The sequence below is a fragment of the Emydura macquarii genome, unplaced genomic scaffold (assembly GCF_026122565.2).
Source record: "Emydura macquarii macquarii isolate MOO-44397 ecotype Brisbane River unplaced genomic scaffold, CSIRO-AGI_Emac_v2 contig_3348, whole genome shotgun sequence".
Taxonomy (NCBI): Eukaryota; Metazoa; Chordata; order Testudines; family Chelidae; genus Emydura; species Emydura macquarii.
This window is the reverse complement of record NW_027133485.1, coordinates 5,903,908-5,917,824: the sequence shown is the minus strand read 5'-3', so window position 1 is coordinate 5,917,824 and position 13,917 is coordinate 5,903,908. Positions and strand designations below refer to the sequence as shown.

At 52.4% G+C, this 13,917-nt stretch overlaps 1 protein-coding gene across 2 annotated transcripts; it reads left to right on the top strand.

Annotated features, from left to right (window-relative positions):
* The first annotated feature begins 310 nt into the window (after positions 1 to 310).
* On the top strand, positions 311 to 12,563 carry TXLNA (taxilin alpha). 2 transcript variants are annotated; one of them, XM_067533756.1, is made up of 11 exons: positions 311 to 488; positions 2,073 to 2,323; positions 3,321 to 3,659; positions 5,260 to 5,351; positions 5,729 to 5,899; positions 6,764 to 6,958; positions 7,550 to 7,669; positions 7,970 to 8,044; positions 8,636 to 8,728; positions 9,252 to 9,347; positions 9,947 to 12,563. In XM_067533756.1, the coding sequence occupies exons 2-11, from the start codon at positions 2,107 to 2,109 to the stop codon at positions 10,262 to 10,264; spliced, it is 1,716 nt and encodes a 571-aa protein (XP_067389857.1). In that variant the 5' UTR covers positions 311 to 488; positions 2,073 to 2,106; the 3' UTR covers positions 10,265 to 12,563. The 2 variants fall into 2 exon arrangements, with proteins under 2 accessions (XP_067389857.1, XP_067389858.1); XM_067533757.1 differs by lacking the exon at positions 311 to 488 and adding an exon at positions 1,707 to 1,796.
* Positions 12,564 to 13,917: the final 1,354 nt, after the last annotated feature.

Sequence of the window (13,917 nt, the reverse complement as noted above, 5' to 3'; positions counted from 1 at the left end):
CCTCCCAGCTCCCCCGCCGCTTTCAGCCAGGGCATGAGGCTTCCACGGGACACTCTGCCCTTTCCCGGCCCCGCCGCCAATCCACCTTCCTGTTCCTGTCGCGTTGCAGGCCGGGACGGGAGCTGTTTTGTGTCGCCCCTTGGCGCGGGGCACGTCGGGAGCTGTAGTCGCAGCGGCTGCCCGCCTCGACTGCCGCCGCTAAGCGGTATTTCCCGGCAGGCCCTGCGCCGCCCCGCTCGCGGATTGGCTGGCGGGCCCGGCGGGTGACGGCGCATGCGCTCTCGATAGCCGCTCAGAGGCCCGGGTCGGAGCGAGGCTGCAGCCGCTTGCGGGGGACAGAGGGGCCGCCGCGCCCTGAGGCGGAGTTGGGGGCAGCGGGCACCCGTATGTAGGGGGCTCGCCAAGACACCAGTCTGCTGGTGGGACGGCCGCTACTGGTTGGCTGAGGGGAGGGAGCCACGTCAAGCCTCTCGGGGTGACGTCACGTGGTACGTGGGTGATGTCACTGCAGTGGAGGGGTGACACTGACACCCCTGCCTGCAGCCTTCGGGGCGGAGGGGGCTGTGGGGGCTGGGGCATGGGGGGAGGGGCGGCTGGGTAGCGTCAGGCGGCAGGGCAGGGCAGGGCTGGGTGTTGTGGGTCAGGGGGGCAGGGCAATTCGGGGCATCGCGGGGTGTCTAGGGCAGCGTGGGGTGTAGGCGGGGGGCATAGTGCACCGCACAGGGGCCTGCACGGGGTGCTGAGGCAGTGGAGCCTGTGGGCTCTGTAGAGTTGGGTGGGCCCGGTGGGTAGTGGAGAGATGGGCACAGTGCATGGGATGCCCCAGGAGATGGAGCATTTTGTGGGTGGGGAATTAGGTGACAGGGTGAGTGGGGCTATCTGCAGGGTGGGGGACCCGGGCTGCACGGGGGAGGTGGGTGCATCTCGGTGTCTGTGCATGAATAGATGACGTGCTCGCCTGGCCCTCGTTACTTTTTAACTTCCTCCCCTGGCTTCACGGAGCTGGTTGCGCCCTGGTTTGTCCTCTGAGAAAAAGGCGTAGACTTCACTGTGTGTAGCTATGCACAGAATTGGGACAAAGTTGTCCTCTTGTCCGATGATCACACGTGGGATCCAAATAAGCTGCCTGTGTTTCATGATAATAAGTGCCTCTGAAATGGAAGTCTGCAGAATTGCTGCAGCATTTGCTTTGTCCTGTTATCTGAGTGGTAAAAGAGTGACAGGGAGTTTATCCCTGGAAGGGCATGAAAATGGAAGGAAGCTGGGATTTGGCCTGCATCTGTCTGTTGTGTTTCATGGAGTTGTTGATAAATCTTTATTGCTGGCCACCGGCTCTTCCTGGAAATTGCATGCTTTCCCTCCAGCCAGATGCACTTGTTGTTTTAATAGATGCTGGCCCCTCTCCTGTCTTGAGGAGCCTGATTCAAGATTTTAGCATCGGTCCATCACTCCTGAGCTAAGAGGGCCTATCTGCTCATCAGAGGCACTGCATTCAACACTAGAGAGGGAGGTTCTCGTGTCAGCCTGCATGGGTCCATCTAGGCTAATGCTGTGATCCTTGGAACCCATTTCCTGGTAGTTTGTGGAATGAAATGTTCTGGGAGGAAAGTATTAGGTAGGGGAAGAGGAGTTGGGTCCACGGGAAGACTGTGATCTGCAAAATACAGAAGTGAGAGAACCATTTACTCTAGGGGTTTGAGAGTTACTGGCTTGGCTCCAAAGGGAGCTGTCTCCAGAGCACCCCCCCACTCCCACTCAGCTGGAGGAACAGTTATCCTGACATGCAGCTGGTTATGGTGAGAGGGATAACTTGGAGATATGGGACGAAGGATGCATGTGCTTTCCAACAGCAGAATGGGGTTAATGAAGCCGCTGTTGAGCAAGAGGCAGTGTCTGAGTCTCACAACTAGCAGTGCATGGGGAGGCTCAGTGAAGAACCTTACTGTCCCAGTTCTGAATGTTTCACTCCCTGTTGATTTCACCTAGTCTGTTGCACGGTGGTGATTTCTGTTAAAATTCCATGAATCATCAATTCTTAAAACTAAACTCTGGTGACATTTCTCTTTCACCAGGGTTTATTGAGACTGAGTGAGGAGAAAAGCCTTGATGAAGAACCAAGGTGGGGAGAACAAAGCTGTCCTGCTGCCTGCTAGTCCTTCCAAAATGAACAGCAATTTGGTGCTAGATGAAGGCGATTTAGCTGAGGCTGCAGCACCATCAGAAGCTGGGGAATCCTCAAGCCGGTCCAGGACATGCAACTCTGAGCCTTCTGCTGATGGCAATGTTGATAGCCTGACCACTGAGGAGCAGGAAAAGAATGAGGGTGTGTTTCAGCTTTGAGCTGAGTGGCAATGTTTGAAGAGATGCGATGGCTTTCTCTCTGGGGTGGCTGTTGTAACAGATTTCCATTCATTCACATGGGGGAGGCCTGTGGCTTTAGGAGCAGAGTCCTGGTTTCATATCAGGTGTGTTTAATGTCTGTACATGTGGAGTCCCAGAGCAGTAACTGTATGCATGGGATGGTGGATACCAAGGGTGAAGATACATCCACCACTGCTTCTGAGCTGGCTGTACTGAATTATTTACTGTTCACCCTTTGCTCTGACTTCTAGAGTCAAAAATCAAGCAGTCTTGCTTTATTGGGCGTTGTTATTAGCTGTCCCCGAGCCAATGCATTTGCTCTGCTATTGGTGCTATAGAAATAACAAAAATAACCCTCCAGCTAGGAAAAACCCTCTAGTCAAGTAAGTAGTTGGTTGAAATGAACCCTGCCATCCACACTGATGAGCATAAATGTGGGATCTGGTGAATGCCCAGTGCCTGGGATGACTTCACTAACTGGTGCTAGTCCTCAAGAGATCAAATTCAGATTCCCAGCCAGAGGGCTTTACTGACCTCCGCTGTCAGGATGGTGCATAGGGAGAAAGTCTGTCTCTGAGCTAAGCTAGGTTCCAAACCATATACTTCACGTGTGGATTTTAGGAGGCTGTTCTTATGAAGGAAAATGCACATTGAGCCTGCTCCCAATAAATATAGTGGGAGTTTTGCCACTGACAGATGTTGGGCGCTTGGTTGTGCTCCCTAGATTGGAAGGGAACACTGCCAGAAGTGCAGCTCCATTGTCAGGGCAGCTAGCTAGAGATGCAGTGCCACAGTGGAGCATATGTTGCTGAAAGTTTGCTGGCCCTGACAGGAAACCTTAGAAAGCCTCTCCACTGCTCTCTGGTTATTATACAGAGCTACAGCAGAGTGGCGCTAACAGGATAGAGATTGTGATAGAAAGTGTTATGTTTTGTCCTCTCCTCTTCCGTTTCCCACAGCTTCTCTTGTGGAGGAGGGGACAAAATCCTCCCAGCCTGCCATGTGCGATGTCTCTGAAGAGCTGAGCAGGCAGCTGGAGGACATCTTGAACACGTACTGTGTGGATGCCAGCCAGGAAGGTCCAGGAGATGATGGTGGGCAGAGTGAGCCTGTGGAGCCAGATGAAGCAGACAAGTGCCGGAGCGAATCTCCCAGGAACGGCGAGCAGGAGCCAGGCTGCCCGGTGATGAATGGAGAGAAGGAGGGCCCCAAGGGGACTGAAGAGTTCCGAGCCAATGATGAGTGTGGGGAACGGGATCAGAAACGGACCCAGGAGAAGAAGAAAGCCAAGGGTCTTGGTAGGGCTTCCCAACCTTGGTCTGTAGCCAGCCTGGGTGGGGAACTTTCCCCTCAGGGCCTTCTATTTTCATAGTGATTTAACTGCCCTCTGCTAAATCCAGTGAAATAAGCATCCTAGCCATGCACCGCACAGCAATGTTCAAAAACAATATGGCTTCATGTGTCATAGGGATGTGACGAAATGTGTCCTGTGCTTCTCAGGCACAGACCGACCCTGAGTGCTGACGCAATCTCGGGATTCCAGGTGCACGCAGTTGTCAGCTGGGCACATACAGCTTTGTGCTTCGGGCCAGGCTGAGTGCACAGCTTCTGAGAACTGTCTTCCCACACACACACACACACTCAGTGATGTAGGTCAGATCCTACAGAGACCATCAGTCATTCTGGCATTTGGGTGAGAGAGTAAATCGCCCTGTTTGATCCTGCATAAGCTGGCAGCAGAGGATTTCCAAACAGGGTAAGCGTGCAAAAAGAGTGTGCAATTGCCTGTCTGATTTGCATCTAACTTGCTTGTAATCGCATTTATAAATCAGGCATGGAATTGCACACACAACTGTGCACTAACCTTTCCTCCGCTGCATTTACCAGGGGTTGGGGTGGTTTAGCGGTTAAACCTGGACCTGGGAGTCCAAGGCTCCCAAGTTTTATTCCTTGTTGAGCCACATGCTGTCTGTGAGACCTAGATCAAGTTGCTTATCCAGCCATTTATCTTAGGTATTTGCATGACCCCCAGTACTTAATATCTGAGCGTCTCACTGATTTAATGTACTTTATTCTCATGGGACCAATGTGCGGATGGGGAGCTCAGGCTCAGAGACTGAGGCTCAGATCCTCAAAGGTATTTAGCTATAGAGCCTGGCAGCATGACCTGAACCCAGTGTCAATTGACTACAGATGTTGGGTCCTGGTCAGGTAGGAATATAACCAGACTGGCTTGGGGTCAGATGGGTACTTCTCCTGCCCAGGACTCACCTCGCTGTGCTGTGTGTGCTGCAGTCTGGCTGCAGATGTCACAGTGCTTCTCACTCTGCAGCACGCACGCAGCGCAGCAGGAGGTGGCAGATGGCAGGAGCAGGGCACTCAGGCACATGCTGCCGCACGGACCCCATGGGCCTGAGGAGGAGAGCCAATGCCACGGACAAGATATGGCAGTGGTGCTGACTCAGGTTCAAGGGGGAAGAGTTGGGGTCAGGTCAAAAAACGACATAACCCGCTTGGGTCTAGGTCGGGCTTAAAAACTAGGCCTGTGCAGACCTATATTTAGGCACCTCACTCAAAGTGAGGTGCCTAAATACCTTTGGGAACCTGGCCTGAATAACTTTCTGAAGGTCTCACAAGAAGTCAGTGGCAGAGCAGGGAACTGAACCTAGGTCTCTGGAGTCCATCCTCCAAAGGGAACCACCCTGAACTAAATTACACTGGTGGCTCAAATGCATGCGGGGAATCTGGGAATGCATCAGGGATCCTAGCTGTGGTTTTGTGTGTGTTTGGCACAGGGAATGCAGCAGCTTCTGGTCTCCACCTGTGCTCTTCCCCTTTGCCTGGTGACCCAGAGACCTGCGTGAAAGAGATGTTTCTGCTTTCTGTCTTGTGTTCCAGGCAAGGAGATCACTTTGCTGATGCAGACGCTGAACACGCTGAGCACACCAGAGGAGAAGCTGGCAGCACTCTGCAAGAAATACGCTGAGCTGGTCAGTCCCAAGCACTACACTCTAGGGCGGGAGATTAATGTCTCTCGCTGCCAAGGGATCAAGATTGTTTGGCAAGACAGGCGATGGTCATGTCCCTAGGTTGAGGGGGACAGCCCACACATATGCTGCAGTTATTTCCACATGCAGCGTGGCTCCCTAGGCTCTCTGGACATCTGGGTTCAAAAATGCAGCCAGGCCCCAGGTGGAGAGAGTTCGTTAGGCTCAGCCTGTTCTCCAGCTTGCACTGTGATGTTTTTGTTACTCTCTTGGGGAGCTAGAAGATTCTCCCTCTGAGCCCAGAGCCCTCTCCCTGGGGCATAGCTGGAGTCATCTCCCTGGTCTGCTGCATCTTTCCCTCTGCTACTCTCTCCTTCTAGCTGGAAGAGCACAGGAACTCCCAGAAGCAGATGAAGATCCTTCAGAAGAAGCAGACACAGCTGGTGCAGGAGAAGGACCATCTGAGGAGCGAACATAGCAAGGCCATCCTGGCGCGCAGCAAGCTGGAGAGCTTGTGCCGTGAGCTCCAGAGACACAACCGCACCCTCAAGGCAAGGGCCTCCTCACTTCCCACCTCTGCCAGGGTTCTGGACCAGAGAGGAGGGCACCAATAGCACAGGACTTCTTTATCTCTCTTCCCTAAATCAGTGTTTGCCAACTTCTTAGGGCAACTGTACCCATTTGTCAGAGTAAGGGCTTGGCCCTACCAGCCATTGCCCACTGCCTGCCATCTGTGTGTGCTAACCTTGCACTGCTTCTTATCTGGCGCAGACGCAAGGGACAGGGATTTGGCATGTCTAGTGAGACTGTCAGACAGCTTAGAGGAGCTGGTGCTTTGTGATGGGCTAGAGCGGTGTTTCTCAATGACCAGTCCATGGACTGGCACTGGTCTCTGAGATCTACCTGACACAGTATAGGAAGCCGGTCCCTGGTATCAAAAAGGTTGAGAAACACTGGGCTAGAGCATTACAGATGAAGGAGATGGGCGTTGGCAGTGCTCTTTGGTAGGGTGGGAAGCAGGGAGCCTGGAGTACTAGTCACACTCTTGAGTTTTCGTAGCTGGGAACCCCTGGGTAGAAAGCAGTATCTGGTGTTCAGCTTGACTCCCCGTGGGAGGTCAGTCTGGTCTGTGTGAGACTGTCTGAGGCCAGCCCACTTTCTGCATTGCCCTGTGTTAGATTTTACTCCACGGGACTGCCCATATCTTCCCTGCCATTAAACCTACCTGGCGCTGGACAGCTGGGCAGGGGCCGCCCAACCCTCTTTCCTGTTTGGCCTACGTGATAGCACGTGTGCCGTCTAGGGCAGGGTGATCTGGGTAAGTTGCTGCGTGGGTCGACCGCTCCAGCTGTCCCTTGTGCATTGCAGTGGGGATTGACCTGGGTCCCTTTGTTCCTTTCCCTCTCCTTCCATAGGAGGAAGGTGTCCAGCGTGCACGGGAGGAGGAGGAGAAGCGGAAGGAAGTGACGTCTCATTTCCAGGTGACGCTGAATGACATCCAGCTGCAGATGGAGCAGCACAACGAGCGGAACTCCAAGCTGCGCCAGGAGAACATGGAGCTGGCGGAGAGACTGAAAAAACTCATTGAGCAGTATGAGCTGCGGGAGGAGGTGGGGCGCCCGTCAGAGGAGGAATCCTGGGACCCAGGAGGGATAGGGTGGTGGCATGGAATCCTAGGGCCTGGGCTGGCTGGGAGGGGGATGTCTCCTCTTCTTTTCCTTCAACCCCCAAGTGATGTGGGTTCTTAGAGGCTGAGATGATATTAATTTATATGACGATAGCACTTAACTGCAGTGCTTTTGGCTGCCCAGAGCTGTTAACCCCATACCTGCCTGACACTTGTCACCATTTTACAAATGGGGAAACTGAGGCATGGAGAGGTGACGTTATTTGCCCCACGCAACGAGCCACTGACAGAGAGAGGATTAGAACCGAGGAACCTTGTGCTCTCACCACCTAACGGCTGCCTCCCCGATGCAGTCATGTGGGTTATTGGAACCGAAAACATTGAGGTCCCTCCTTCGCTAATCCGGATACTGTGAGCTAGTGAGCACGCCCCACATAGAGAGCAGGGCTGCTGGGTGGCTAGTGGAAGAGTCCTCCAGGATCATACGCCATTCTGCTCCGGGATCACTGATGCAGCACGGGCAGCAGAGCCAGGCCAAGCGTGTTAGTACCAACCCCTGGTTTTCCCTTGGCAGCATATCGATAAGGTGTTCAAACACAAGGACTTACAGCAGCAGCTGGTGGATGCTAAGCTCCAGCAGGCCCAGGAGATGCTGAAGGAGGCAGAGGAGAGACACCAGCGGGAGAAGGATTTCGTAAGTCTCCAGCTTTGGCAACTATCTTAGCGAGTCTTGTTGAGCCATTTGGCTCTCGCCTCCCTGCTAAGCGCTTTCCTAAGAGCAGCTGGCCTGTTGGGAGGTAAGGAATTGTCCAGCCAGATCAGGCTGTCCCAGGCCAGTATCCTCTGCAGTGGCCACCGCCAGCAATAGAAGCCTGGGTCTGTTCTTCAGCACAGGCTGTGCTCCACTATTGGATCTGTGCCAAGCCCCTGCCTTGCAGGTGTTCCTGGAGGCCAGTTAGGTACCTGCATTCCCAGCTCCCCCCTTCTTTTGTAGCTGCTGAAAGAGGCCGTGGAGTCGCAGAGAATGTGTGAGCTGATGAAGCAGCAGGAGACCCATCTCAAGCAGCAGGTGAGGCTGTCTGGCTTTCATTGTTCCCGTCATCCTGCAAAGAGGTAGAAGGAAACCCCTTTCCCTAGAAGGTGGGGGCTGTTTGCTCTGGTGTGTGGGCTCCGGGAATTCAAAGCTTGGTGGGTTTGCATTAGTGCAGGAGGTACAATGCAGGGCGGGACCTCCCTATTCACTTTAACTTCTCTGCTTCCTTGGAGAAAAGAAGAGGCCCCTGGTTTTACCAGTATCTTTCTCGGTGCTGGGATAAGTTGTCCCTTCACACAGGACGGTGGGCCTGATCCTGCAAGGTGCTGAAGTCAGTGGAAGTTGAAGGACACAGCACCTGGCATGTGGGGCCAAAGCAAGACAGGAGGACTGTTTCCCCTCTGTCTAGTCCAGGACTCTGGGCATAGCAGCTTGATGCTGTGAGTTACACTGTAGAGCCCTGGGCTCTGCTGAACCACAAGAGCTCGAATCCCAAGAGTCTGCTCAGTTCTTCATGGAGCTCCAGCCATGCTGGACACTGAACTGGGGAGACATGGGATGGGGAGGCTGGAACTAGATGCCTGCTATGCATTGCCGTGGTGCTGAGCTGGAATTCCTTCTCCCCAGCTGGCCCTCTACACAGAGAAGTTTGAGGAGTTTCAGAACACGCTTTCCAAAAGCAGCGAGGTCTTCACGACGTTCAAACAGGAAATGGAGAAGGTACCGTAGCTGCCACCCCTTGTCTGCCTCCATCCCCATTGGGCTTCCAAGCTGGGGAAATGGTAACTCCTTGATTAGTTGGAGGCCAGCTTTCACCATCCTCAAATCCTCCAGGAGCCACCTGCTCCTAGGATGTAAACCAGCTGGATTCAGCAACCATTAGGAGACGGAGCCGTTCTTGTGGGACAGAGTGGATGAAATTGGTCTGGGAGGGATTTGTCTAGGGTTAGTAGTGATAGGCAGAGCCTGTATCTGAGCTTTCCCAAAGGTTAGGGGAGTTTTGGAGCTGGCCCCATCTCTTACTTAGGTTTGTTGTGCCCTGGTCAATATTCCCCCTCTGTTGAAACTGACTCCAAAGGATGAGGTGGGGCGGAAGGGCTGCTGCACTTCCCTAGACCAGCTGGGATGACGGCATCTGACCCCTTGCGCTGGGAGTGTCCACACCCCCGTGAGGGTGCTGCAGAAACTGGCCAATTGTGACGCTCCGTGTCGCTCTTTCTCTTTTATTGCTGTAATTCTGTAGATGACAAAAAAGATCAAGAAGCTGGAGAAAGAGACCACTGTGTACCGGTCTCGCTGGGAGAGCAGCAACAAGGCTCTGCTGGAGATGGCCGAGGAGGTAAGCCCTGTCCTTGGTGACACACTGCGGCTCCAAGCCAGGCATCGGGTTCAGCTCTGCATGTCATTGTGTGTACTGAGATTGGCAAATAGCCAATGGTTAATGCCATCTAGTGGTTAGCACAGGCGACTGGGAGTAAGTCAGTCAGTCAGTCAGTCAGTCCTGGCCTTGTCAGTGACTCACTGTGTGATCTTGGGCAAGTCTCTTCCCCTCCAAACATCTCAGAGCACTTCATTAACCCTTGCTTCCCCACCACGAGTAGCTGAGTCTCATTATCCCCTTTGCCCCAGCATGGAAAGGGGATAAGGAGACTCCCCAAACTCATGGTGGGGAAGTAAGGGTTAATGAAGTGCTGTGAGATGCGTGGAGGGAAGGTGGTACCCGTCACTCCCTGCCCCCCAGGGAACAGGTAGATTGAAGAAGGTGGTGATAGCCAGTGAGTGTTGGGTCCTTAGCTGACTGCTAATACGTTCGCTGAGGCATGTGGACTTGGCCTGTTTTTTCCACACCTTTCCCTTTGCCTCTCTTCTCCCTCAGCCCCCGGGTTGCTGCATTAGGACTAAGACTCACTCTTTAGGGACCGTTGTCTCTTTTTGCAGAAAACCCTTCGGGACAAGGAGCTGGAGGGGCTTCAGGTGAAAATCCAGCGCTTGGAGAAGCTGTGCCGAGCGCTTCAGACCGAGCGCAATGACCTGAACAAGAAGGTGCAGGACCTGTGTGCTCATACGCCCCAGGCTGAAGCAGACGTGCTTGAACCCCTCAAGGACCCATCTCGAGACAGCTCTGGTGAGCCATCACCAGTGGGCTCTTTAGCCCAGCAGTGCCCCGGGGAGGATTGCCTTCATTCAGCAACGCCAATGCACTGCACAGAACCCGTGGAGAACCCCGGAGAACGGAGCATAGGAGCTTTGGGTTAGAGTGGGACTGAGGAATGCATTCGCTGGGCTGACTAAGCCCTTTGATCAGCAGGTGGAGATAGGGGAAGGGATGGTAACATATGAATGGTTCCATAGACTGATCTAATGTCCTTTCCTTAGTCCCAGGACTGGGGGCTTGGAAATTTTCCAGTTTAGGCTTTTGGAGATTTTTTTTTAATATATACATATCTATATATCTATATATTTATATATATATGATATATAAAATGATGTGCAGGGCAACATACCCTTTTATATATGGATATATATAAACTAGATTGATCCACTTCCCTGTGTGTGCGTGGATATCTAATGCACGGATTTTCAACTGATTGGCCCTTTTGCTAAAGGACCTTTTAGTGGTGGGCTGTGATACCCTTTTAAAAGCTAGTGCAGCCCAGGGAACCAAATGGGTGAACCGTTTCCAGTCCCTCCCGCCAGCTCATAGCATCCAAACAACTGGAAATGTCACTAGCGTGGTCTGCAGCCGTGTGGTTTTCAACATGACTTTAAAGCTGAGAGTCGAAATGGGGAGAATTTGAAGCATTTCTTAGCCTTGACGCTCCTTTTTCTCCTTCCTGGTTTAAAACTGAGCTGGCTGTAGGCAGGTTGCTGGCAGGATATGGGGTGCTGGAGTGTGCTTGCTTGTTTTTTCCTGGTTAGCAGCTTTCTCGTTCCCTTAGAAGAAGGAGGGAAGACACTATTTTTTCTTTATCATACAGTCAATGTAGTGTATGGGAGCAAAAGGAAATGGAGAAACAGTGAGGGTCATGGACACAGTAGAAAGCCCCCAAGCGGGCCTCCCTCTGGGCCTTTGATATTCCAAGAAGCTGCCGATATCTCAATAGCCTTATAATTCACAGTTGCCTCTACGCTAAACGCACACGTGCACAAGTGTATTAAAGATTAATCCAAAGGTCTACTTCCTACTTGTTTTGCACATGAATACTGTGAGGGGGTGGGGAGGTCCTCCAGGTTATTGTCTAGATTCCTTTCCCTGTGGAAGGGCCTCCCTGCTACCCCCCGGTAGGTATTTACAAAGCAGTGGTTCCATGAAGACAAAACCTCAGCTTTCTCCTTGGCTGAGTTGTTGGGTCCATGAGGACCCTGAGCTGAGCCGCTGAGAAGGGAGCCATATCGACATGGATATTCTACTGGCTGTGACATGCTGCTGCTTAGTCCTATGACAGGCTCCTTTTGACTTTGTCTTAACAGCATCATATCCTTCCATTGCAACACACCCGTTCCACGTCTTCCTGGCTGTCAGACTGACAGCTGCTCTATGTGGAAGGATTGCTGAGAGAAATGAATGCGTGCAATCTCTCCCTTCAGTAGAGTGTGAGAGCAGCACAAGATTTGTCCATCCTGTCAGTTCCACCAGATAGGGAGTCCGCTTCTTTGACGGCCCTTATAGGGGTGAAATCCCATTGACTTCGGTTGAGTCACTCTTTGCCTGGATTTGGCCCTCAGTTAACCATTGCTCTAGACTCCTCCACTCATGTAAATCTCCTGGTTTTGTGGACGAGTCCTCTGCTCGTTTTGAAACCATTCCTCACTAACATTTGTCAATGTACTTTATTTCAGTAACATCGCCTTTGCTGAAAACCAGATGTGCTCAGCTCAAGTCAATTTCAGTCACTCTTAGCTCTCCTGTTTGATGGGGAACTTTAATTTTTCTTCCCCTACTGTTTCTCTTCTGCCCACACTGCTCTTTTAGCAGCTTATCTCTACTGAGCTGCACAGGGCCCTTGTAATCCATCCACGCTGCTGTTTGTGTGCTCAGCCAGCAGAAGGTGCTATTGTACGTCAGTTCTGTCTCCACTACAGTTCACACTGTTGAACCAGTAAGAATTTTCTGGTTAATGGAGTTAAGTCTCTAGTGGAGACAGCACCTAACAAGCTAGAATCTTTCTGGTCTTCACAGAGCAGGAGGTCTTAGCCTGCTGATTAGCCTGGACCTCTCCTTAAGTCAGCGGAACGTATTCCGTGGAGCTTGGCTTTGGTTTTGTCTTCTGGCCCTCTTGCTTTGAGTATCACTACTATCCGCTCAGGGAAGTCTCTCTCTGCCTCTCAATGCAAATTGGGACTTACTGAGCAAGAGAATGTATTTATGACCTGATGGGACCACACCTCGTTTTGGGAAGGTTAGTTAAGGTGAAAGGCTGCAGCCTGTATCCGGACTTTCCTCAGCTCCTGCTGTTTATAAATTCACAAACTCTTTTTGCCATGGTACAGATTAACCTATATCTGGGATCTGTTGTATGTATCTTCATATCCAATAGAAACACACATAAACTACTTACTGGTGTGTCTGTATTTTTCTCCTCCCCCCCCCCCTCCCCCCCCCCCCCCCCAGCGAGCTGAGTTTTCTGTATCTTGCTGTGTAGTATGATGTTGTTTTCATGTATCCTAGTTACACGCAGCCTCCACCATGGCGCCTGTATAGACTATTTGCAAGTAACCGGCGAAAGCAGGAAATGCAGGTCATGGGGAGGCTTAATGCATCACTAGATCGACAGAGCCACTGGTGGGGTCCCCCCATCCACCAGAACAGGGTTCTCCTTTGTGTATTAGGAAGAGGCACGGATGAGTTGGGAGCCAGGTCATCATTTTAGCAAGAGTGGGAGGCAGGACCAAGTCCATTCTGCCTTTTCAGCCCGAGGATGCTGCTGCCATGTCTACACTACAGCCTCCTTTCTGCCAGCATGACTGTCGGTCTGGGATGTGAAGAGAGTGATCACTGACAGACAGAGTCGTGCCCACCGAAGCCTCTAGAATAGATGCAACTATACCACCAAGAGAACGTCAGCTTATTGTGCTCAGGGTGTCTGGAATAAGCCAGGCCGGCAGCGGCGCAGTTTTGCCCATGTGAGCTGCGTCTGCACTAGGAGTATTTTGCCGTTACAGCTGTACTGGAGCCATGGCTTGAGCCTGCCTGCCTCAAACAACATTCATGGAGTCGCCTGCGTTATCTGAGGCCTGGGCCTTTTTCCATCAGTTGCTGAACAGTGGCACGGGATCTCATCCCCTGTGACTCCTGCCCATGCTCTTCTCCTTGGTGCATTTGATCTCCGTGGCAGTGGGATGCCCTCTCGTGGGGGGGTGTCACTTCCGCTGAGCCTGATTTTACAAAAATCTCGTGGCTGTCCTCAGGGGCTTGCACTGTGTCCTAGGGCCGGTCCTCAGGCAGAACAATCACCCCTGCTGAAGCTGGAGGTGGCAAAGAACCAGCCTGCTCCAATCAGGGCTGTGAGCATCCCTTCAGGCTTTAAGTGATGCGCAAACTGAAGGAAAGCTAGACGCAGGGATTGCCAGGAATGAGATGTAAAGGGTTGAGATCTCAGTGGAAGCACATCTCTGTGGGCTGTTAGGCTAAGGAGATAGTAATGCACTAGCCCATGGAGCGGGAAGCCTTTGGGTGCTTAAAACTCTGCCACTTTGGGCTTTACTTTTAAGGGGTCAGAGGGAAATTGATTCCTCTTGATGCTATCCCATCCCCCTGCCATCCCCACCCGAGGGCCTTTTTCCTCAAGTTGGTCTGTGTGACCCTTTATATCAAGCTGACCCTGCCCTGAACTGCAGCGTCCCGTGACAATCTCCCCGAAGGGTACCTCTCAAGCAGCAGGCCTGGCATGGCTGTCGGTGATCGGACG

What these genes read in the sequence shown, in the direction of transcription:
- TXLNA (XM_067533756.1), top strand. Translation starts at nt 2,107, where the DNA reads ATGAAGAACCAAGGTGGGGAGAACAAAGCTGTCCTGCTGCCTGCTAGT. An exon ending in GCAAGAAATACGCTGAGCTG is followed by an intron (nt 5,352 to 5,728) that starts GTCAGTCCCAAG and finishes CTCTCCTTCTAG; the next exon opens with CTGGAAGAGCACAGGAACTC. An exon ending in AGTATGAGCTGCGGGAGGAG is followed by an intron (nt 6,959 to 7,549) that starts GTGGGGCGCCCG and finishes TTCCCTTGGCAG; the next exon opens with CATATCGATAAGGTGTTCAA.